The sequence below is a fragment of the Anolis sagrei genome, chromosome 3, assembly GCF_037176765.1.
Source record: "Anolis sagrei isolate rAnoSag1 chromosome 3, rAnoSag1.mat, whole genome shotgun sequence".
Lineage (NCBI taxonomy): Eukaryota > Metazoa > Chordata > Lepidosauria > Squamata > Dactyloidae > Anolis > Anolis sagrei.
In genome coordinates, this window is record NC_090023.1 from 248,865,353 (window position 1) to 248,892,155 (window position 26,803).

General features: G+C 37.0%; 1 protein-coding gene across 1 annotated transcript in view; it reads right to left on the reverse strand.

Moving 5' to 3' along the window:
* The window catches only part of SI (sucrase-isomaltase), a 182,956-nt gene that overhangs the window by 38,343 nt on the left and 117,810 nt on the right, over positions 1-26,803 (reverse strand). The window contains exons 26-40 of the mRNA XM_060767585.2: positions 25,264-25,470; positions 23,976-24,130; positions 19,581-19,749; positions 18,664-18,760; positions 17,864-17,976; positions 17,643-17,768; positions 16,765-16,893; positions 15,629-15,736; positions 14,538-14,600; positions 13,681-13,815; positions 11,289-11,373; positions 8,958-9,096; positions 2,006-2,139; positions 913-947; positions 696-812 (exon numbers count right to left, since the gene is read on the reverse strand). Of these exons, the coding sequence (XP_060623568.2) occupies positions 696-812; positions 913-947; positions 2,006-2,139; positions 8,958-9,096; positions 11,289-11,373; positions 13,681-13,815; positions 14,538-14,600; positions 15,629-15,736; positions 16,765-16,893; positions 17,643-17,768; positions 17,864-17,976; positions 18,664-18,760; positions 19,581-19,749; positions 23,976-24,130; positions 25,264-25,470 (1,812 nt within the window). The remainder of the gene's footprint in view (positions 1-695; positions 813-912; positions 948-2,005; positions 2,140-8,957; positions 9,097-11,288; positions 11,374-13,680; positions 13,816-14,537; positions 14,601-15,628; positions 15,737-16,764; positions 16,894-17,642; positions 17,769-17,863; positions 17,977-18,663; positions 18,761-19,580; positions 19,750-23,975; positions 24,131-25,263; positions 25,471-26,803) is intronic.

Here is a 26,803-nt window from a genome sequence, read left to right on the forward strand (position 1 = left end):
TCTTGGGGAGATGGTGGCGGGGTATAAATAAAGTTTTATTATTATTATTACAGTGGGATTCAAGGATGGCTTTTTCAACAAAGGTCTCACAATTGCCTCCTGGAGAAAACTTGGAATTATGCCTTGTGTGGCACTGGCTACCTCCTTCACTCACTCAACTAGTAAGGGGAAGGCTCTAGAACACATATGGTGGCTTTCAGCTTTTCATGGGACCTCCCCATACAATCTGTCTACACAAATTGTTCAGACATGGATCAGGTATGGGAATGGGAAAGGAAATACAGAAATAATGTTGTATGGAACAGGACTTTATAGATCCATCTAACGTCTCTAAAGCAAGGACATAATGAGAAAATGAGGTTCTGAGGTGGGATTTGAAAGAAGAGAAAGAGTTAATACTACATGAATGTTGAGACAGTATTTCTGTAAGAAGAGGAAGTTAGGAAGAAGGTCTTAGCCAACAGAGAGAATACCATTAAGAACATTAAATATGAGGATTTTTGAATCAAAGGGAGATAATTTAAGAAAAAGTAACATGCAAAATGGATTGTGAATGGCTTTGGCAGAAACAATATGGTGAGAAATGAAAGGAGTTGAGATGTGTCAAGGAAAAGTTCAAAAGATAAGGCTATGGTAATCAAGATGTTTACACAAAGAAAAGAAAATAAGTAATTAAAATATGAGGTTAAAAATACCACATATCCTATGCCATTATGGTTTCTGGCATATGGGTAAAAGGCACCCAGTTGTGTCCATCGGGCACACATTTGGTAATCTGTATGAAAGTTGAAGCCACAGATATCTGCACCAGTCTGAAAAAAAGAAAGAGAGAAATAGCCTGGTATTAGTGTTCCCTATCATTTCAGTCATCAAACAACAAAAATTATTGGGAGTGGGGTGACTCAGACTCACATATGACATTCCAAAGAGGCTAAATTCCATCATGCCTGTAAGAAAATTAATACCAATTTATCAAATGTTTCCTCCATCAGTGTAATAATGACTTTTTGAATATTTGGGTTGTGTTACCCAAGGAGTATTCTACATACAGATTGTTAAACTGCATTGCTGACAACAGAAAGGCCAAATGTGGTAAATGGGAAGTTCTGTTTTGGATATAGAAAATTGCAAAATCCAATCTCCATTAAATCAAAGATTTCAGAGTATAGGGCTAAGGAAAATGGTTCAAAAATATTTCTTGGTCTCAGAATAGGAAACAGGTCATTTTGACACCAAATGGTTATGTTGTTGGTATTATTATTGTTATTGTTATTACCCGACTTTATCTCCCCTGAAGGGGACTCAAAGTGGCCTAACATAAAACAATGTAAAGCATAACAATTTAAAATATACAAATATGCAAACATTAAAACAGAATTAAATATAAACAGTATTTTTAAAAATCCAATTAAAAACCATTCAAACATATTTAATGCAATACATTGCAGAGTAGGAATGGAAAGCATGTGCCACTTTCCCTTTTTCCCACACTCTAATTTTTGTCTCACTTTCCACCAAAATGTGAAGGAATTTACAAAAGTTTGAAAATTTCTTTTAAAAACTAAATGCAAATTCTAATATCAGTTATATTTACTAATAACATCAATTTCTGGGCTGATTCTTGAAGGAGTGAGCATAATAAATACTTTATATCACTCAATCATACACCACTCCTTAGACAAAAATAATTATTTCATTTTCACTCATCCTGTTATTTTCATATGTTACTTTATGTACCTAATAGGAATAATTTATTAAAAGTACATTCTACTATGGCTGGTACTCACTATTGTGGTTATATTATAATGATAGTTCTAGGAAGGTTTTTTTTTTATTTAATGATTTTGAAATGGTTTACTAAATCCCATGAGCAACATTAAAATCTTAATTAAATGTTAAAGAAAACCTGCTACTTGAAGCACAAATAACAGGGGTCACATTATAAAAAGTTTATAAAGTTATTAAACATAAAACATACAAATCACATCCGTCCATGTTTGCATACCTATTATGGATTTGTAAAGCTGATCCCACAGGGAGAAGTTATCACCAAGCCAATGTCCTGCCCACTTGCCACTTGAAGGAAATGTTGAACGAGTAATGATGATGCCACGTTGTCCAGTGACACTATGAAGGGCACTAAAAGTGGAAAGAAAACTCAGTCAGGAAAAAATGTAGACGCATAAAGACATAGAATTAATTGATATTTCAATTAAAAGCTTTCTATTGAGATTCCTGGTTTCAAGAATTGCATGCCACAGTCTAGCATACCAATATGTGGAAGCTAATTGTGACTATACCAAAAAGTATAGTTATACAAACATCCATCGGCATTTGGGGTTAGGGGGTAAATTGAAGCTGAAGATTACACATCTGACTGATTTCCTCTCTGATCTCCCATCTCCAGATTATGGTAATAAATTGCTTAGATTAAATTAACTATCGATGCTCAAGAACAGAGTGGAAAGGTTGGACTGGTGAAACGAATGGTCCAGTATAATGAGATTGCTCCTGTGGTACATGTAGTTAGAGAATGCTCCATGGCGATATTTCCATACATGTGAGACAGAGTGCATTTGAGACAATGAGGTTTTGCCCTAGTTTTATTTTGCAAGAAGATATTGGTATTTTACCATCTTTTCATGTCATTTCCAACTTATGGTGATCCTAAGATGACATTATCAACTTTTTTACTTGTCATGGCCTCACTCTGAGGCTAAGGGCACTTCCAGACGGACACTGTATCACGGGTTTTAGTGAGGGACAAAAAATCCCAGGATTTCAGGAGAGGTCCACATACACATCTGTTGGACCTGGAATTTCTGCTTTCGTTGTTTGGATTTCATGCTTTGTCCCAAGATTTAGAGGCTGTCAAGATGGCTGCTGCCGGAAACCAGCAGTTAAAAAAAAACTTTCAGGATCTGGATACTTAGAGATTCAGATAACTACAAAAGTTCTGTTCTTTGTTCTGGCCAGAAAAATTGTTTCCTCCAGATGTTTCATGAAGTACCTCCCACATTTACAAACCTCATGGGGTAGAACCACTACTGCCCAAGTCAGCAGTACACAAACAGGAACACACATTTTAAAGCCAGGAGCAGAACTTTGTGATTATCTACTATTTTTAGAGCCTGGCTGCCTGGCCATCTAGAAAGATTTGGTTGTGTACTTGTGGCACCCAACAACAAGATTCTGTTTCTGGGTTTTATTCGGCTTTCTATATTAGTGGATATGCAGATATCTGCATATCCACATCTCCGCAAAAGTGCTGATTTATGTACAGACCAAAAAACTGTGTCCTCCACATGTTTCAGCAAGTTTCTGGCACAGAAACAAAGTTTTCAGAGTAGGACTACTTTTATCCAAGTCAGCACTACACAATGAAACAGGAACACACACTTTCAAGCTAGGAACAGAACTTTGCCATTATTGTCACCTTTTACAGGCTGCCTGGCCCTTTGTCCAGACAGATTTGGTTGGATACTTGTGGCATCAAAAAACACAGAGCTGTTCCTGGGTTACACATGGCTTTTCCTATTAGCCACCTGCATGACCTTGATTCTCAGTATTTACATTCCTCTCCAGCACATTCGTGTCCCAACTGCCAGTAGTAAGTTTTTGCCATAAACTGTACACATGTTATCAGCATACAGCCAATGAGGAACCAATATGTATAACCCAGCAAAATCATCCTGTTATTCCCTGGCAGAAGTACACCATGAGATCTCTCTGCACAGATGGCCACACAAGGTCTAAGTAATTATAATTTTATATTACATGTAATATTACTAATAATATTAAAGCATAGTACAATATAGTAATATACAATACTAATATTATGCTATGGCTATAATATAATATATTATATTTACATATTACTTGTAAGCCGCTCTGAGTCCCCTTCAGGGTGAGAAGGGTGGCATATAAATATCATACATAAATAAATAAATTATTATAATAATGGCATTCTGTTCCTGGTTTGAAAGTATGTGTTTCTGTTTCATTGTGTACTAGTTACTGTGAAAGCACTTGTTGCACCCCAGGAACTTAATTTTTCTGCCACAGGCTTCATTAAATAGGTGAAGGATGAAGTTCTTCTTCCCAGGACTAAGATTTTGCCTTCTACTCAAGTGTCACCTTCTTTTTAGGAACTGGCCAATCGGAAACAAGCATCAAAAACCCAGGAACAAACCCAGATAAAAATTCCTGTGATTTCTGATTGCAGTGACATACAGACATGCAAATATCCAGATATTTAGCTCAAAACCACAATACTTCTGCCCCTGGAAATCTCGTGTTTTTTGCCTTTTGTAGAGATTACTTCTGGGTTTACAGAGAATGGTGTCTGGCCACCCTCCTCGTTGCTGTGGAAGCTCCTGCGATAACAGTACTGTCTGGATGGGACCTAAGAGAGTGTAAGTTGCCCAAGGTCACCTAATGGTGTCTGTGGCTGAACAGTTATTTAAACCATGGTCTCCTGAGTTATGGAGAAACACTAAATCATACTGGTTATATATATATAAATGTATGTCTCGAAACATATACAGGACTCGATATATGCTAACTTTGTTAAGCTTTTTCCAAATGAAATCGATGGCAAACCAGTTTACCAATTTCTTCCATTGATTTCAGTATGGCTAAATGTAATGATTTTATTTTATCCAAAAATAATGTATTAATGATTTGTGTGTGTACACACACACACAAGCTGTACCTGCCATGCATTGCTGTGACCAACCTTTCCTTCCTCTTTCTCTTCTTTCTCTCATTCCTTCCTTCTCTCCTTCTTCCCTTCTACCCCACTCCACCTTTTCTTTCCCTTCCTCTTGCTCCCCTTTCTTCCTTCTTTACCTATTCTTGGACTGCAACTCCCAGAAGTCCTCCTTATCCATCCACCCACCCACCTACCTACCTACCTACCTACCTATCTCTATTCAATCTGTCTATCTGGAGGATTGCTGGGAGTTGCAGTCCAGGAATAGAAAATTGGAAATATGCAAGGATTGGGATGCTCTCAAAAAATCCAAGGAGAAGAAAGCTTGCAGCTTGGAAGCAGTGCATTTGGATCATCCTCCTCTCCTAAAAGGCCTGGTCTAGGGGATACTGGGATCTGTAGTCTGGAAGAGAGTGTGGATATGCTATTGTGTGTTTTGTTTGCCAGGGTAAGTAATTTTTGTGCATGTGCTGTAGCGTCCTTCTGCTTTTTTTGGCTTGTTGAGTCCCTTCTGCTGTGTTTTTCAGTGTTTTTATGAGTGATAGTCACTTGTTGACCTAATAGGTGTATTGTGTCCAAATCTGGTGTCAATTCATCCAGTGGTTTTTGAGTTATGTTAATTCCACAAACAAACATTACATTTTTATTTATATAGATATATCCACTTGTAATATACCGATGAACAACATTTCAGATTAAGGAATGGAAAACATATTTCAATTTCTAGTCCATATAACTTTCCACACATTCAACTCCATTTTCATATTATTTTAAGCCTAGGTGGTGACAGTTATTATTATTTAATAACATTAATCTATAGTTGAGTATATTTAAAATTAACAGATACATTTGTTTATTTGCATTATTAATACATACATAAATCACTATTTTCTTTCAAAATTCAGAAGTCACATTGACTGGTGAAGCTTCCAAATAACCTGGACTGTTAGGGAGCACAATGAAGACTGGCTAAACAAACTTAGCAATTGTATACTCCCTAGCTCCCAAAGTTTAGAGCTTTCCTACACTCTGAATTAAAAAAATATTGAATAGAATAAAAAATAGAAAACAATCTAATTCTTGCTGAGAGGGTAGACATAACAAGATTGAAAACAAATACTAATATTCTCTATGTATCATTTTGTCCTTGAAATCTACCTTGTGTACTCATATATAAATCTAGAAACTTTAGTCAAAAAATCAACCCCAAAATCCTATGTACCTTAACTCTTATTAAAAAAAAGTAACAATCTGCTTTTCTGAATAAACTGTTGAAAGGCAAGATCTTATTTCATGCTAGAAGAACCTAAAATATACACTGACAGCCTCTACTCTCTCCAGCATGGTGCCACAACTGGCCTTTTTTAAATGACCTTCCACAAAATAATCCCAATTTATTCATGGATCATATCAAAATCCATAATTTTTGTTCCAAAACCTGCCCTTAATTTATACATGAGGTTGATTTATACATTAGTATACACAGTAAGTATCAGTTTTGATGAGCTCTCTGTACATGTAAAAAGTCAATTGGCATTTTGCAGGCAAATCAGTTAAAATGTTGAGCAGAGATTTTCTGGAAAATGAAAGTTGGTTTCATCTTAGTTCTACATTATAGCAAGTGCCTGGCAGAAAGTCCTTTAATGTTGTTGTTGTTCATTCGTTCAGTCGTCTCCGACTCTTCGTGACCTCATGGACCAGCCTACGCCAGAGCTCCCTGTCATCCGTTACCACCCCCAGCTCCCTCAAAGGTCAGTCCAGTCCTTTAATAGTTTACTATTTTCCAAACAGAGCTCCAGAATGCTTTCAAAGTAAGTTTGAACTTAGCAAAACCTATCAACAGAAGCACAATTTGAGGAGAAGAGGAATATTTCATTCTTTTCTGTTTTATCCTTCATTTTCAGCATCCAAGGTATCATTATACAGAGTGCTGAATTACTACCTTCTGACAGTGTTCAAATCATAGTGGATCTGCCTGACAGAGGAAGAATTTTAAAATCTTTCTTGTCTTGTCAGCATTTCAGTTAGCCTCTTGACAGACAGCTAAACACTGGAACACTGCCAGGTTTGAAAAATCCAAAACGTGACCTTTCCCCTCCCTCTCCTCATAGTAACATCAAACTTACCAAGGGCTTTAAGGTCATTACAGTCATATGAGACTTTTTTTTAAAAAAAATTGAATGCTTGCTCATTCAATTGGAAAGAAAACAACCTAGATATATTGTCATTAGATCAGACATTATATAAATTGGATGTAAATCAATAAGGAATAAGCATGCAATTTAACTGCCTTGGTACAGAAGAAATTCATCAACAAAGAAGTCTTGGCTATTTTCTGCACATAATAGGTATCCTCTTGTTCCTACTTAACATTTATTTTTTGAAGTGAATGGTTAAGGTTATTAATATAGGAATGAGTATACAGGATATTTAATTTAAAACAATCCATCTGCATATCCTCACACAGAATCCTGCCCAAACAGTACAAGCTTTTTAATTAAAGTAGTCCATCACATACTACACTTGGAACAAGGAGGGTTTTTTTTTTTAAAAAAAAAATGGCTACATTCTTAATGGATTGTCAAAATAGTGAATACTATTTTATGGCATCAAAGATTGGCAAAACAGTCTCCATTACAGTCCAAGTGGAATTTTCTCCATCTGCATCACACAGCATTGTCTGGAGTATGACCTGGCAGGCATCTCGTAAGAGGAATCCTTCTCACAGACTCAGCAGGAAGATAATTTTTGCAGGCATGTAATCAACACTGATATTTAACAGCATTAAAACGATGTGGTTTCACAATGTAGGTCAGCAATTAAGCTCACCCAACATTATTTTTTATGAACATAGCCATTATAATGGTGTACAAATAATTGCTCTCAATTACGTCTCATAATGTTTTGTCTAATATACTTGCTTAAAACAAGACAGCAACATTTAGTGCTTGAAAAGCTAATAAAGCTGAAAATTTAAGTGTCCACACAGAATCATAAAGATGGAAGAAGCCTCATCAGACATTGGGTCCAATCCCTTACTGTCAAGACATTTCTTCTAATGTCCAATTAGAATCTCTCAACCATTAGACCTGATCCTACCTTCTAAGGCAGAGAAGAGGGGCCATTTATTGAAAGAATGCAATCTTATTCCCCTTCATTCTTCTCTTTACCAAGCTGAACATAATCCCATATCTCATTTTCTGGACCTCTTCCTATCCTTGTGGCCCCTCTTTGAACCCTTCTCCAACATGTCCATATCCTTTTTTAAAATAAAGTGTCTAGTCCTCCATATGAGGCCTGAGAAGTGCAGAATACAGTGGGACTATTACTCCCCTCAATTTCGAACCTATGCTTCTATTAATGTGGTCTAAAATAGCATCCACTTTCTTTACTGCAGCACCACACTGTTGACTTATGTTAAATTTATGATTAACAAGAATCCCATGATCTGTCGAAGGCTTTCATGGCTGGAATCACTAGGTTCTTGTGGGTTTTTTCGGGCTATAGAGCCATGTTCTAGAGGCATTTCTCCTGACGTTTCGCCTGCATCTATGGCAAGCATCCTCAGAGGTAGAGGACCTCTACCTCTGAGGATGCTTGCCATAGATGCAGGCGAAACGTCAGGAGAAATGCCTCTAGAACATGGCTCTACAGCCCGAAAAAACCCACAAGAACCTAATCCCATGATCCTTTTTGTGTACTTCTGAGTTATACATCCCCATTTAATAACTGTGCATTTTTGTGGCCTAAAAGTAAAATTTACATTTGTGTTTATTGAAGTTTATGATAAACCATTTCTAAATATTGCACTATGCCATTACTGCTAGGTATTTACAACAAAGAAAGTGGCTTCCTGGAGGTGATTTTCCCTATTATTAAAGTCTGAGTGTGATGACAAAGATCTAATGACATGAGAGTTGCAATGGAAAGAGTTGCAACAGAAACTAATGCCCTTACTACAATACTAGATGTAAGAAATTAACTAATTTATTTGATATATTTTCAATTATTTATTCATATCTTTCATATAATTCTTCCATGTATTTTTTATTTTGTTTGGTCATATCATACTTTCCAGTATTAGACACCTCATTGGACATGACTCACTTGAAAAGACAATAATACCTAGTAAACTGGAAAACAGTAGGGATAGAGAAAAATTGCATAAGGCAACATTATAGCAAATATCACAAATTTCTAAAATAGATGGTAAACACGGCTTCAGAGGAAAATGATTACTTACTCATATGTAGGCTTAGTTTGAGACCAGCCATATAAATTGTGAACATCATAATGTCGAAGTTGAGTTCCATCAGGCAGAAGCTGTTCACTCTGCATGCACAGGGTTTTGCTACACAATCCTACTTCCTTTCCCACAATGCCTGACAAAGATATAATTCAAAAGCTGTCAAGAAAAAGCTAGAAGGGAAATGGCACATTTAACAGGTCCTTGTGAAATTTCCTGACTCTTGTACCAAAAATAACTTCTTAAAATAATCATTTATGAATAGCACAGATTCATTACTTTTCTGCATACGAGAGGCTTCAGAGTGATACACATCAACAACAAAACAGATAAAACATTTTTAAAATGTTTTCATCCATCATTCCTTAAATACTGATTAAATCAAAGTACCCTGTATTGAATTATTGTTTTTGTTTTTGTTTTTTTCTTATTCAGCGAAACGAATTTCTTTGGCTGATCAGATGTCTGCTCCAATATTGTAAAGATGCTCTAAAGTTGACAAATATAGATATCTTTTCTTGTTGGTGTTTGTTGACCATGTATCAATGTTCAGTGATCACACCATTTTCAGGTCCATTTTCATCAGATCCCTCATTTTGTTTACTAGAAAGTTACTCAAAAGGAGTGGAGTAACTAATGACATTTCATTTGGCAGAGATTTGGCCTATTGGCAACAATGGGAAACTTTAAAGGCTCAATCTTCAGCCATTGTAAGATCTATTTGCATGAAACCTACCTCAGTTGTAGACTCCAGTTACAACTGCGGCCCCACCAAGTTTCAAAACAATTCACCAACCTATTGATTTTAGAATTTTTTAAAACTTTTTTTAAAAAATAAGACATCTCATAAGAGAAGATTCTGGGAATTGTTGTCGCTGTTGTATCCATTCTTGGCCAATCAGAGCATGGACACCACCAGGCTATTTATAGGCTAAGAGACACACAGTGAGAAAAACTTCAACTTCCACCGTGCTCCAATAGGAACTTTTCAATGGACACACTAAGTTCCCAGGGCCCTTTCCAAGAAAAAAATGGAGGAGTCTTCTTCTGCTGGGGAGGGAAAAAGCGCTGCAGATATTTTGTTAACTTAACTTAACTTGCTGCTGTTTTTAAATTGTTTTTTTTAATTGTGTTCAATTTTAGCCTGTTCTTGTAAGCCGCTCTGAGCCCCAGGGGAGAGGTGGCATATAAGTTCGAATAATAAATAAATAAATAAATAAATAAATAACTCTTTCCAAAAAAAAAAATCCATTTTGCTGGTCTTTTTGTCTCTCTCTTCCCTTTTCTGTTTTCAAAAAATAAATGAAAACTACAATTTTTGTTATTAACAGTGATTTGGCCCCAATAATCTCTGTTTCTTGGTAATAATCTCTGTTTCTGGCTTTTAAAAATGACATACCAATTGTTTCTTTGTATAATATTGTATCACCTATATTTCTTTGTATTTGGTATTTCAGTCTGTCCTGTGGATCAGATAGACAAGAAGCCCTTTGAAAAGTGAGGGTACTGAATTACATGCATCCCTAAAGTTGTTTTCATCTAAATTAAACCTTTTGACATTTCTCAGATAGGGTGGTAGGTATATAAATAAAGTGTTGTTGTTATTATTATGACTAAGCAACATGGCAGTGTGATCAATATGACAAACATTATAAATGTAATCATAATTGAAATTTTGAGGATGCCACTTTTCGCTGCTATCTGAGTCTACAGAAAAAGGGAACTTTCTACCCCTTGTTTTCTTCTCCCTGGTGAGTAAACTGAGTGCAAGCTCCTTTTGCAGATTGAACTCATTTTGTAGTAATTCACAAAAGTCGGGGGGGGGGAGGGGGCAGAGTGAAATAACTGGAACATTTAAAAAACAACCAAGAAAGTGGGTTAAGAGAGGATTAATCAGTACTGTTTCTTTCAAATCAGAATACTGGGAGGTTATGATAAAATAAGTTCCTATTGTGTTAAGACACTGTTTCCAGCAATGCAACCTGTCTGATTCAAGATGTGCATTAAGACTGGAGAGAAAAATTCATTGCCTCATTTTCAGATAATAGCTGGGAAACATTTCTGGAATTGATGGTTCAGAAGTGGCTCGTCTATTGTAGCAGCCACAGTAGTATCTTGCTGATTTTTTCATTATCTTATTTAATGCTATCAGAAGGAGCAGCATCCATGCAGTTCATTGTAGTCCAGAGAAGATATGACCTTTCAAATGTGTCCACTACTGGAAAAGTATTATTTGAGTATTTTTGAATCAAATCAGAATTATTGATGTGTGAAAAGGCAAACTCAACATAGATCTTTTAAGGAAACAACATTATTAAAACAATGTACCTGGCATGTATGGAGGAAAATTGAGCTCAGAATCCCCGCAGCCATGAACTGCACCATTGACAAAATTGGCTGGTTCATTCATATCCTTGTAATTTGAAGTGGAAAAAAAAACACATAATACATTATAATATCTTTTTTACTTTTGTTAACTCTAGATAATTTCACGCTTGGAGTATATTTTATATAGTACTCTTATTTTTTACTGAAAACTTCCATAGGTATATAATGGCAGAGGTTGGACTGGATGGGACCTTGGGGTCCTTTCCACTTCAATGATTCCAATTGCTTCAAAGTGAAGAAAATATAAAAGTGTGTCTGCAGCCTTTGGACTGCCTCCATCTACAAGACTGATACTGAAGGCTACTGTACTCAAGGCTGTCCTGTGCATGCCCCCATGTTGCCCTCAAATGATAGACAAAGTGCACTAGGATGCAACAGGAAAGCCATAATTATTGATTTCTACTTTTGTAACATCCAAGTTTCACTACTGTAATATATCTAAACAATATAAGTAGTGAATTGCATGGGTATTTGTTTTTACGTAGACAAGGGAAGAAATAGTTTTGTTCCAGCTAGGGATGTATAAAGAATTTGGTTTTCACCCAAGGTCTGATGGGCTAATCTTGGCTTGTATTCCTGGACTCTCTGCAAGGAAGAAACAATTTAAATTGTATTTTTCTTGGAAACACCTTATGGATGTGTTTTCATGAACATATATATCAAAGATACACAGAACAAAATGCACACATTTCAAATGCATGCAAGATACTGCTTAAAACACATACTATGCAAACCAAGAAGGTGCATTTAGGGGGGAAACCTTTATCATTGAGATAGATAGATAGATAGATAGATAGATAGATAGATAGATAGTAGGGCTGGGCGGTTTCGTTTCATTAATTCGTAATTCATTAAAAATTCGTGATTTTTTTTGTTAACGAAGCGATAACGAACCATTCTGGAGCAACTTAAAAACGAAACGAATTTTTCAATTCGTTTCGTAAATGCTTCGTATTTCGTTATGTATTCGTTTTGTTATTGGTTTGAGGTCGTTTCGTTATTATTTCCGCATGTCTGGGGCAAGTTTTATAGTTGTTTTTTGTTTAATTAGTGAAAAAAAATTATAATAACACACCAACAGTCAACAACAGAGGGAGAGGGAAGCTTCAGAAGTTTTTTTAGCGTATTGCGCGATCGCGTCCGCCATTAACGAATCGATTCGTTATTGTTTCGTTATTGTTTTGTAATTTTTTTACCATTTACGAAATTTCATAAATATCGAACTTTTTTTAAGGAAAATTTCAGAATTCTTTTAAATATCGAAATGCAAAAAACCCCAAAAAACGAATCGATTTTAGAAACAAATTTTTCCGTTGTTACCCAGGCCTAATAGATAGATAGATAGACAGATAGACAGATAGACAGATAGATGGATGATAGATATAGGTAGGAAATACAACACTGCCTGAGCTCTGCGAGCGCAGCATTTTTCCGAATGAAGCAGAGAGTGTTTGAGGACCGGGACATCCGTAGGGATACCAAGGTGCTTGTTTATAGAGCTATTGTCCTCCCAACCCTGCTATATGCCTGTGAGACGTGGACTGTATACAGACGTCACATGCAACTCTTGGAACAATTCCATCAGCGCTGCCTCCAGAAAATCCTGCAAATCTCTTGGGAAGACAGGCAGACAAACATCAGCGTGCTGGAAGAAGCAAAGACCACCAGCATCGAAGCGATGGTCCTCCGCCATCAACTCCGCTGGACCGGCCACGTTGTACGGATGCCCGACCACCGTCTCCCAAAGCAGTTGCTCTACTCTGAACTCAAGAATGGAAAACGGAATGTTGGTGGACAGGAAAAAAGATTTAAAGATGGGCTCAAAGCCAACCTTAAAAACTCTGGCATAGACACTGAGAATTGGGAAGCCCTGGCCCTTGACTGCTCCTGCTGGAGGTCAGCTGTGACCAGCAGTGCTGCAGAATTTGAAGAGACATGAATGGAGGGCAAAAGGGAGAAGCGTGCCAAGACAAAGGTGCTTCAAGCCAACCCCGACCGAGACCGCCTTCCACCTGGAAACCAATGCCCTCACTGCGGAAGAAGACGCAGAGCAAGAATAGGGCTCCACAGCCACATACAGACCCACAAGAACACTGGAAGACAACCATCCTTGGAAAGTGAGGGATCGCCTAAGTAAGTAAATAAGTAATGATAGATATAGCTAGGTAGGTAGGTAGGTAGGTAGATAGATAGATATTGATCACATACACGCTACTTGTGGCAGAGTAAGGGTTTATCTCTACACAGTGGAATTAATGCAGTTTGACACCACTGTAACTGCTATAGTTCCATGATAAATGAAACAATAAACTTGAAAAAAGTGAAAACTTACAATCCATAATCCATCAAATTTAATACTTTTTTCAGGGTTCAAAGGGTTAGTGTGGAATTCCTGGATTTCCCTTTTCCACCACTCAGCTGTAGACTCACGGAAAAAATCTGGGAATGCAGCCCAAGCACAGTATTTCTAAAATAATAGATAGAACTACTTATTTACAGCCAAAACCAAAGTCAGCAAGTGGTAATGTCCACCTGCATGATGGCACATTCTTAATATGATACACACAGACGCCAAACCTTCCATGACTTATGGAAGTGATTTTCCAAATGTGGGTGCATATTTAGAAACTTTGAACAATCTAGGCATTACAAATACATGTTAAATCCATTTGGTCTACTATTTTTAAACAAAAAAACCTTAGCAAATGACTGACAGGAAATCATTGTATTCATGTAGACAATGCACTATTGTATGTTACTCATCTGTGCCATATGGAACAAAAAACTAAATGATAATATGGGGCCAACTAAAAGCCCATTTGGTCCAGCGACAATGCCACCATCTTCTGTTTGTATCCCTAACAACTGATGTGTAGTAGACACAAGTTTAGATGATATGTCCATCACAAACACACACATGCACACACACACACAGACAGATAAACAGACATTCAACAATCCCTTCCATCCCTAAAATGTGATGCTGAAGGAATCTTCTTTCAAACCATGGTTTTTGGATTTGGTGTCTTTCAAATTTCTCTTATATTTTTACCCATATTATTTGGTAAAGGTGAGTTAAGAGCAGCTTCTGGGCCAAATACAGTCCCCAGCCCAAGAATTGTCTTCATGGCATCAAGATTTTCTTGAGTGTCTTTGAATGAAAGCAGCATTTCAGTGATCTACACTTACTTCTACTCTTTCATCCCAGCCTAGAGATGGATCCACAACGACATCAGGCAAATATGGCCATACCTAAGAAAAACATATTTTGGGGTGAAAATAGCAGAATAACTAAATTAAATTATACAAAGGGATCTTTGTTGCATCTGATGAAGTAAGTTTAAGTCTATAAAAGCTCATGCTACTGACATCTTTCTCTCTGTTAGTCTCAAAGGTGTTACAATGTCCTGTTTTATACGGAATCAAACTAACATAACTATATGTCACTGAATTCCGCCAGAATGAAATTATGTGTTGTAGGTGACATTCCCTCAGAAATGAACAAATTGTATGAACTGGCTGACTCTTATTTTTACTAATGAGGAAAACAAAGTACTACAGTCTATTTGCAATTTGAAATAACCCAAGGGTAAAACATTCGACATTTTATGAAACTTTACTCTAGCTTCAACATATAACTAAGTAGCCCCCGGTGGTGCAGTGGGTTAAACCTCTGTGCCAGCAGAACTGAAGACCGACAGGTCACAGGTTCGAATCCAGGGAGAGGCGGATGAGCTCCCTCTATCAGCTCCAGCTCTTCATGTGGGGACATGAGAGAAGCCTCCCACAAGCATGATAAAAACATCAAATCATCCATGCATCCCCTGGGCAACGTCCTTGCAGACGGCCAATTCTCTCACACCAGAAGAGACTTGCAGTTTCTCAAGTCGCTCCTCACATGACAAAAAACAAACAAACATATAACTGAAACACATATTCTTTTTCAATGGCATCTTACACTTAACAAAAAGATATCATTATAAAGCAGTATTGCTCCAGTACTCTACCATTCTTTTGTCATACATTTTTCTGCTAATAGACTATTCCTCTATGTGACACCAACCTACAAAGACACCAAATCTGCAGGAACTATTTAAATAAAGTAAAGGATGTTTTAAAGGCTGTGTATTTTAATGTGAAATGGCTAGTGTTCTGAGGCATTTTTATTATGCAACAAATTCTGTTAGTTTTCAAAGAAGTAGATGTCAGCCTCTTGCAACATTAAAAAGAATTAATGTAGGTTGGAGTGGGGGTGGGAATACGGTATAATGGTACCATACCTTCCCCCACACAATACCACTGCCATTGGGCCATTTAATGAAGACGTCTTCCTGAACACCTCTTGTGAATGCTGGATAATTAGTTTCATTTCCTGAAATAGCCGGATCCTAAAATAAAGAACCAGATATACTTTCAAAACTTATATCAAAAACTGAATAACTCATAATACTTCATAACAATATAATATTTACTGGCTGAAGAAACATTGATTGCAGTGGAAGAATTTAATTGCTAAAAAGAAATATGCCCTAGTCAATCCACCTTCATGGGGGTTGGGTGGAGAATCTCCATAAAAGTGGAAAGCTGTGAATTAAATTAACATTTTTTCAACCAGAGATAGTGACTTTCTAGGAATCTCTAGGACTTCCTGGACTCTATCATGCTGGAAGACCTATAAATACCTCGGGAAAGATTTTATCTAGGAAACTCTAGGTCTTCCAGTAAGACTCTGTTCCACTTTCAGCAGACATTGATTACAGTGTCTTGCTGGTGGACCTAGAGCCTCCTAGAAAGAAATATATTAATCAAATCTACAGATAATCAAATATGCAAATGTTTAAACTCACACATGTATATGCCTAACTGTTTTTTACTCTACCTACTAATGTCACCACAGTGAAGTTTAACAGTTAGACAGCATGCCATCAGTGGTATAGGAACCTCACTCCAACAGACACAGTTCAGATGAAGGGGTTTGAAACATGAACATATGTCTTTTTGGCCTCAAGATCCATATGTTTGAAGCTGACAAGGCAATATTCCAAGAAGAGAAAACCAATGAGAAGAAAACACCATTCAAAATGAGAGCACTTTTCACTGGTAGCTTACCACTGGAACATTAGGCCCCTTCTACACTGCCATAAAATCCAGATGATCAAGGCAGATAATCCACATTATGTCTTTGAGCTAGGTAATATGAGTCTACACTGCCATACCACCCAGTTCAAAGCAGATAATCTAGATTTTATATGGCAGTATAGAAGGGGCAATAGAAGATTGGGTAAGAATAGGTTACAAGGGCAGTTCTGCCATTATAGCAGCAGAATCTCTCCTCTTACCACACCAAGAAATGAAGTATGCTATTTCTTTATAAATCAAATATATACCATGCACAAAGAGTAACATGAACACTGACCAAAATGATGACAAATCTCATGCCATCCTCTTTAATCCTGTCTACCACAGATGAAAGGTTTGAAAATTTGGGACTGAGTGTGAAGTCCATCTGCCGCTCCATGTAATCAATATCTGCATACTGTACATCCTATAGAAAAAGAAGAAGCTTGTGAATGCTTTTAATTCAATTGTGTTTAATTTGGGTTGTTGTAGGTTTTTCCAGGCTATATGGCCATGTTCTAGAACATGGCCATATAGCCCGGAAAAACCTACAACAACCCAGTGATTCCGGCCATGAAAGCCTTCGACAATGTGTTTAATTTGTTTGCATTCAAACATCCCCATTATTTGGCTGTCTTGATTATGAGCCCTTTAGGTTCCTGTTCTGAGAGAAAGGACAGGAAATAAATAAATATCCCAGTCAATATCTTTCAGCCTACTCTACAGATCTCCTGATCAATAGTTTTCAGCATACTTTACCTCACAAGAATATTCTTAGGGGAAAATAATTTGTGGAAAACCTTTCCAGTTACCCTGATCCTATCAGAGAATGGTAGGCTAACCATGATATTGATTCAGATGATTTTTAATTATTGGTTTAAAATTATAAAGCAACTGATTTAAATAAATATGCTCTTTTAACTGGTGCTATGTTCTTTTAACAAACATTTTGCATTTATAACTGATGTAATGTCCTTTTAACTGACTTTTCCCCCTATCTGTTCTATTTTAATCTGTTTCTCTTCATCTTGATCCACAGACAGAGGCGGGATGATGATGGTGATGGTGATGAAGATAATTTACTATTACCACTATTTCCCCAGGATTTGAAGTCAGGCTGTTTAGATACTAAAGCAAAGACAATGTAATAATTATTCATATATTCACAGAACTTACATAAGGAATTTTAGCTGCCTTCATTTCATTGTACAAATTAGAGATATCTCCATCAGTTTCATATCCATAACGGCTCAACTGGAATCCTAAACCCCAATAGGGAGGCATGACTGGGCGTCCAATAAGCTATTAATAGTAAAATGAAATAAAGATTATTAGGATGACAAAAGAGGAAAGTGAAAAATGAGAGAATATATTTTGTAAAATAATGTCAGGCTTACTGCAGTGTATTGCTGAACCACTTGTTCTGGAGTTGGGCCCAGCACTACATAGAAGTCCAAAATCCCTCCTAGGGTACGATAAGTCAAAGCTGGGGTAGGCTGTAATTTCACCTCTGGAAATGTATAATGGAAGGAATACAATACAAAATTATCATATGTATTAGTAATGGTAAATATTTAATACTCATAGAATGGAGTTGGAATAGACCACATGGGCCATCAAGTCTAACCCCTGCCATATAGGAAAAGTACAAAGTATCCCTGACAGATCAACATCTAGCCTCTTTTTGAAAGCCCCCAACGAAGGAACTTCCACTACACACCCCTTCTTCTTCTAGGCTGCAGAAGGCTGAATGGGAAGTCTTAGCAGATTCTGCCTTAAAAAATTAAAATTCTGCTTGGGGTACATAGAAACTGTATTAATTTGCATTCCCTAGTGGTAAGAGTATCTACCAGAGAAAAAACATGTGTAATGGACATAAATGATATGTAGCTTGATTAACAGCTGTTCCTGAGAATGTCCCATGAGAGTACAGTAGCTAAATCCAGATACACTGCACTATTTGTAATCCTGATATGCTTTTTCCCATTTATCAGAAATGATCCGTTATCTTATTGCTCTTATTTATAGGTAAATAGCAAAGGTACTTTCTAAACCAAAAGCAGCATTTCACTTTCATGTTCAATGACAAGAAAAGTCAGGCTGAGGACTCACATGACTCACAATCCGTCTATTTAGAAATCTGACACCATTATAGCTCAGAAACACAAATATAGTTGAGGTACTAGAGATAACTGACCCATTCCATTACTGTTCAGCAAGAGAACTCCATGAGCATTTCCATCATTTTCCAAACCCATGTAAAAGGGGTGAACTCCATAAGTGTTCAATTTATACTGTAGGCACGAAAGAAGAGACGCATCATGAACAAATAACTTGTTTAGAAAAAAATCAATTTTCTTCCTAACATACTTTTGCACATGTCAAAAAGGGACAGAAATTTCTATATCAAGGAAATAATGAGTATTCATTCTCCAATTTCTTTATTCAGGGTTCAGACTAAAAAGTAATACAGGAATGAGATGGCCAAGACTTTTTTTTCATTTCGCACAATTAATTATAAGATCTTAATTCTGTGGATAGTTGCTGGTGTTAAATGAACTCCTTTCATATGTTACTCATCCAAAAATGAAGAATGCCAAAACTGACCATATAAAAGGCAGCTCTCTTTGTGATGATCATTAAAGGTTGTACTTTACCATCTTCAGATTCAATCTTCAAATCCAACCAGGGTGGGTGTGAAATAAATCAAATCCAGTTAACTATAATTGTAATGGGACTCTCCTTATGATCAAGTTTTAAAATGGATTCCAATGGGACCTAAGTGCCATTATTTTAATCAAGATTCAGCTCATGGCACTTGTCCAGTTGTTCTTTGGACTAATGATGGAAAAGAAGGAAATTACAACAAGCAGTATGGTGCAGTGATTTGAGCGTTGAACTACCACTCTGGAGACTAACGTTTGAATCACTACTCAACCATAGAAACTCACCGGATGGTTTTGGGCAAGTCACACTCATTCATCCTCAGAGGAAGGCAAAGGCAAACCTTATCTCCACAAATCTTGTCACGAAAACCCCATGACAGGTTTGCTTCAGAGTCAGCATAAAATAAAGACAACTTGGAGGCACACAACAACAACACTCAATACTCACTCCAGGAGACTGATCCCTTGCAAACATTGACCAAGTATGCCAGTCCATTTCATGCCGATATTGTTTGTGCTCTGTTTCCCCAAAGCCATACACATACTGTGATGGTAAGCGAGTTGAAATCTGAATGAACATGTCACTGAAGATGAAACTAGGTAATTGTGAATCCCAGCTGCAATAAAAGAGCAGGTTTTGTTAACAAGATATGACTAGGAATCAAATGTTCATGATATATAAGGACCTTTAGATTATAAGTCTTTTTTTGGTTTAGATTTTAATGCAAACTTAATGTATATTTGAAGAAATGTAATTCTGAAGTTAAAAGTTATTCCTTTAATATTTGCAATTTTCTGATATGTGTCCAAAATACCTTGTTTGCACCTTGGTCATTTCCCAAACCCATTGTCTCCCTCTCATTATTTTGGACAAAAATACCGTTAATGTTCCCCCAAAATCCAGTGCTTTGCACCCAAACTGCCTACCTGAGTCTCAGTCTACAAAAATGCCAATACCTGCCTCCTAAGTAGTGAAATGCAATAGTGCAAAATGGAAGCTCAAAGATTTTTTGGGGAAAACTAAATTCATAACTGATGAAAAAAAACTCTTCAATATGTTTTTTAAAAATCACAAACATAAAGTGAAATGAACTGAATCATTCATGTCGTGTCCCATAAAGACCCTAACTGTTTACCTCCAGTTAAGCCCTTTTAGTTAAAGAGTTTGATATTTTATGTACAGTTTTGGGGGGATCAGTTTAGACAGTCTCTTTACATTTGAAGCCTCCAATGCCCTGCCCCTTTAAGAATCATCTCAGGGGCAGAGCCTCAGGCTGGGCACTTCTGGTTCTTGGAAAAGTAAGTCTTTTTTTGTGACTGGAAGGTGAAGAGAGAGGAAGGCTGGAAGGTCTACAAAATAGTATGTCCCGTCAGAGCTGTATTCACATCCAGTCGGAGCCTTATTCAAGTCAAGTTGGATCTATATTGAAGTCCAGTCAAAGTTAAATATTGAGATCATCTTAGAGACACCATACAAGAAAGAGACAATAAGAAGAAATAAAGATTCAAGAGCCTCCGTTTGGCCAGAACTGTGTCTATCTCTCAAAGCCTTTACCTCTCCTCATAAAGACTTTGTACTGAGACTCAGGAGGAGAGAAAGTCTAAAATTCTTGTCAGTTAATAAATTCTTGTTTGATTCAACTATATAGTCTCTGATATGTTCCCTGCTTGGTCAGTTCACCTTCCAAGTAGTTAAGATAGCATGTGGGCAGAACAATCCAACTCCAAGTTTCATTTAGAAAGTACAGCAGACTTACTTTTTTTAAAAAAAAAACTTTCTGTTTTAAAAACATATTGGAGTAAGAAGTCTTTGCCTGACGATAGAAGGAATTTAGGGAAGAGGCTATTCTGTCTTCCTTAGGAAAAGAGTTCCAGAGTCCAGGAGCAGTGGGTGCAAAGGCCCTATCAAGAAGACCTTTAACTGGAAATTTTATAAAAGCTAAATAAGGGGCTCAAGATGTTAAAATATAAGATAACATCTTTTTTTCCCCTGTCTTTCATGCAGCCTGCAGGTGCATCAAAAAAGTGTGCTATATTCCTATGATACTACAAGGAAAGTTTCAAACAGACCAGTTTTTGGAAACCCTTTTACAGAAACTAATCTGCTTAGAATTTGATTGTGACAACCACCAGGAATTCCATCAAACATTTTACCAATACATTCAGTTTTAGAAGTTCTTAAAACACAAGGGTTGAAGTGAGGGATTTTCTTTCAAATGATGTGATGAAGACAATAACAAGAATCAGAAATCCTTCTGAATTTGAGGGGGAAATACTTTAAAGCTTGGAAAGGTTTTCAGTTATCTATAATATATCTATGTTGTGCTTCTCTGCTTAATAGCATACTTATATCTATCTATGCTGTCTGATCTTTTGATATATGACAGAAATTGGAGAGAAAAGGCGAAAGCTAAGCTTGGTCTGTTGCCTGCTGATCCGAAATGGAAACAGGGGAAATTCTTTGGTCCACAAAGCATTTACTGAAAAGCTTACACCAGAACTAAATACTTAGAGAGGTTTAAACCACAAAAACAGTTCCACAATTCCTTTTCATGTCAGGTCCCACACATCTTTAATAGGTACCTGGCAGATAAAAGGTGTTCTTTTCTATACCAGGGATAACTGTGGACACCTATATGGTTCGATTTGGATTGATTGATGGGTGGCAGTGTATGAAGACTGAGTTAGATCAAATAAATAGCCTTGGTTTTAGTATTAGAAGGAAATCTGCCTTGGTTTTAGTATTAGAAGAATTTAGCCATGAGAAACACACACACACACACACAGAGGAAAAGGCTCACATAAACAGAACAAAGAAAACATACACCAAATGGAACCCTAATGAGAGAAGCAGGACAATAAACAGGCTATCACCTTCTTTAGAGATTCAAAGAACTCTGTGTAACCCAGGGAAGTCATACAAGCAGGCAATGGCAATAAAACCTTAGAGACAGCAGCCTTGGATGTGGGAATTAGAAATGACATTTTGATGTATTTTTATTTTGATAAATTGAACCAAATGAAAACCTCAAATAGTCCCAGGAAATCCCAGATGGTATACTGATATATTAAATTATTGTATTCTGATCAAAGTGCCAATGAGCAAGATGAAAAGCAAGGAGGGACATGAGAGCCAGGATGAAAGGATTAAAGGCGTGAATTGTATGGGGGGAAACCTATAAGAACCTTGTAAGAGAATTCATTGGTGTGTCATCTTTTCAAGATGGTCACCTGCAGCTTACTTGCAAACGAATCTGTCGGGTTTTTTTCTATCTCCTCTGCCTCCTATTTCCTTATTTTTAAAATCAGGACTAGGTTTTGTTTTTGTTTTGTTTTTTGTTTTTTGGTTTGCCTTCTTGAAGAGGGGCATTGCATCTGGGCCTCTTCACTATGCCTTCCAAATATTATTTTTCAAACACTTTCAATTGGAATTTTGAATCTTCATTATTGCCTTTAAGATTATGGAAGACAGAAAACCAGACCATGATGTTTTTGCATTAAAATAATGGCAGCTTTGTACATTGATTATGAAGTAAATAATCTGAATAGTCATCCTTGCCTATTTTGTAATGGAAGTCACTGAGAGGAAAAGTTTTTGTTTCCCTGTTATATGGTTTGTTCACATTATAGGGAAATCTTTGGGGACTATTATTATTATGATTATTATTATTATTATTATTATTATTATTATTATTATTATTATTTACAGCTTTTATATTCTGCCCTTCTCACCCCGCAGGGGACTCAGGGCGGATTACAGTGTACACATATATGGCAAACATTCAATGCCAATTTTAACATACAACATATACAGACATACACAGAAGCTATTTAACTTTTTCTGGCTGCCAGGGGAGCTGTCGCTTTCATCGTCCGTCTGCGAAACTGATGAAGTACTTCCACATTCCCCACGTGCTTTTCTGCTGGGATGCTTTGCTGGAGTCTTTTTATGGCCTCATAAATTAGTTAATTTAGCCTCCCCACACTTTAAGGTGGTACCTAATTTTCCTACTTGACAGATGGAACTGTCTTTCGGGTTGCAAAGGTCGATAACAGGCTACACAATTGGTTGGAAACCCACTCCAACCCGGGCTGGCTTCAAACTCATGACCTTTGGTCAGAGTGATCTTAATGCAGCTGACACTCAGCCAGCTGCGCCACAATCCTGGTTTTATTTTCTCAAAACAAGGTAAAAGGGAAAGTGAAAGGTGAAGAGTTGGCTTAATAATCAAGTTGTATAGAGTGGCTTTATACTTCCAGTATAAATCAATACACAGTTTTGAAGACATGAACCCAAATGTTCTTAAAGTAACAGAATAAAAACTAATGTAAAATGTGTCAGTTGGTGAGTGTGCTGTCACACTCTGGGTTCTGTATGCCCAACGGGACGCCAGGGATGCCTCAGATTAGAAGCCTTTTGGTCCTTACCAAACAGAGTCCTTTTGTAGATTTCCAAGAGGAAAGAAGGTCTTCAATTCTCAGAGAAGGCTGACTAAAGCTGTGGGACTGGATCCCCCCAGCAAAAGCTGTAAAAAACAAAGCTTTCTACAGGTGGAACTGATTCACGTCCTATACAAAAAGCTTCTCTGTGTGAACCAGATAAAGGGGTGGAACTAAAGAACCTAATGATGATTGCAAACCAAGGGAAGCCACCTTATTGCGAAATGCATTGAACCTTGGAATACATGCAAATGCTCAAAGAAAGAAAAAGAAGTTGGAGCTCCTAGTACAGCTGTACAAGCACAGGGAAAAGAAGCCAAACAAATATTTCAACCTCTGTCATTATATTGTTAAACACACAGTGCTGAATATAGCCTCATTACTGTATAAAACACCCACTTACATGACTGTCCCAGTACTTCTGCGCAGAATTTGGATACCAAATGGATTGTTTTGAACTGAAACATCATAGAGACGATTCTCAGTGGTGCCTGCAGGAGTGCTGGGGAGGTTCAATGGGACCGGAACTTCATATCTTTTATTGCTATAATCATAAATCTACAAAAAAGAATAGTTATTAGACTTACATTGTTGTTGTTCATTCGTTCAGTCATCTCTGACTCTTCATGTCCTCATGGACCAGCCCACGCCAGAGCTCCCTGTCAGCCATCACCACCCCCAGCTCTTTCAAGGTCAGTCCAGTCACTTCAAGGATGCCGTCCATCCATCTTGCCCTTGGTCGGCCCCTCTTCCTTTTACCTTCTACTTTCCCCAGCATAATTGTCTTCTCTAGGCTTTGCTGTCTCCTCATGACTTACATTACACTTACACAATATATATCTCAGACAGCAACTGTTTTATGTAAGAATAGAAATCTCTTTATCAAAGGAACACTTTGGAGCTTATCTGCTTTAACCAGAAGCTAATAGGTTTTAATGACTTGGCCAGATTTCCCTCAACAGATCTTTGTATGTGTGACTGTGAAGAATCGGCTTCACATTTTTGTGACTTTTCTTGAAATTCACCATAACATGGACTTTTCCTTCATAATATTGGAATTTTGAGGTCTGAACCACCTGGTTCATACTGTCCTGAGAACAAGGACTTACAAGTGAACTGAAACAAGAGTGTATCTTGCTACAGGTCTTAAAATGTGTTGTTGCTGCTGCTGTGTAACTTCAAGTTACTTCTGCCTGAGTTTGGCATTCATTTCATTGAACAGAAAATAAGAATATGAATATTGCTTAGGTTTTAAAAAATCTGACTATTACTTAGAAAAGTAACTAGTACGGTGTAGTGGTTTAAATGTTGGGCTATGATTCTAGAGACTAGGAATTGTATCCCTGCTCAGCTATGAAAACCCACTGGATAACCTGGACAAGTCACACACTCCCAGTCTTAGAGAATGTAAAATAGGTTCACCCTATAATCCTCTCAAGCCGGAAATTGCATGGGGCACACAACAACAAAAGCCATTTTGCTTGAAAGACAAGTGAACAACTATGACAACATGATTTCTTTGGAAAGGCCTATCACTGAAATAAGATTGGATGCTGTACTGATCTTTTCTCTGGTTATTTAAGGATGGGTGAAAAGCTCCATAAGAATTAAAGAAAAACTTGTCAACAAACACATGTTTTTCTGACAGATTTTGTAAACAACATACACAACAATTCATTTATTTTTTTTACCTTAAACTGAAACATGTGGTTTTCATGATATTTAACCTCCAAGCGCAGTGTGTTAATAGGAGTTATGGACAGTTTTGCAGCTCTAACAGATCTCTGGCTTGTGCTAAGGTCTGCGGTAAAACCAGAAGATGTGTACTGAACATTGTTGATGGTATAACCAGCATTGTTATGGAAGTAACAGTATGGAACTCCTGGAGTTGGGGAAGACTGTAAAAAAAACATTTTGCTATAACATATATAGGAACTAATCAGTTAGGAAATGTTAAAGAAATTCAGCATAGCCAGTATTTACTAATGATAAACAAATCCACACAGAACTCATTGCAACTAGCTCAACTTTTCAAAATATATTCAGAGAATTTGGGATAGAGTTAGAATTTAGTGTTTTTTCAAGTTGTCCAAAATATTTCATATGGAAACTGAAGGTACAAACCCTACTATTGTTCTCCCTCCACAACCAAACCCATTATTGCAATTCATAAATCACAATATTCAGCAGGAAAGTCTGGCTAGTAACAGAAGAAGCCTATAATTCAGGTCCAGTTGCTCAGGACCATGCTTTGTCAGTCAATCAAGAGGTACTGGAAACCAGATATATGCACAAACAACATAGTTCAATTCAAGTCCTGATTTAGTGCTTTAGAAAACAGTCCGATTCAACTCAGATTCATTCTGAGGCTATCTGATTCAACTTGGGCCAAAAACTCAAAGTGATATTCTACAATCAAAACTTAATTGAAAATTCATGGGAAAGTCATAAACAGGTCAAAACTTGGAATGAGATTGGGTGTAACTTGAAAGCATGAAAGATGCTTTTGATGGTGTGCCAAAAAAATAGAGGAATAAGTGGAGGAGTGTTGGTACTTGCTTCAAGTTATTTTAGTAAAATAGCCTCCCCTTTCTCCTTCTCCCTCTTCCCACTCACTCTTCTTTTCCTTCCACATATTCTTTAGTCCCTGAGACACCACACTATAGAACAAAAATCTTACAGTATAGTTGGAGAGTAACAAAAGGACTAAAGCAGTTAACAATAGAAAGAAACACATTTCTTGGAATTGTTTGGCCATCACTAAAATCACAGCATCAAAATAATGTTTAGAAGGAGCACCAAAAATAAAAAAGTTGAGACTAGTATTTTCTCATTTCAATAGCACCAGTAGGAAACAGGAATGAGACATTTTCAGCATACTTGGAAGAATCACAAAGATTGCGAAAAATATTTATTAACAAACAAACAACCTTCTAAAACAAAGATACAAGAACTGAACATAGGCAGAAAGCATGTAATGTTGTGAGAATGGGAAAAAATAAATCATAACACAAAGAGAAGGAAATACCCTTGTCATAGAGACTACCTAGCTGAATCATGCTACAATTCAGTATTTTTTCACGATTTATAGGTTCTATTTTTATTTTAAAATTACATGCCGAGGGAGAGGGGCATACTTGACAATGACAATATACAAAACCAAACTAAGAAGAAAAGTGAAAGAGGTTAGTCAATTTTAATGAGAATTTATTCAATTATATTACACTACTA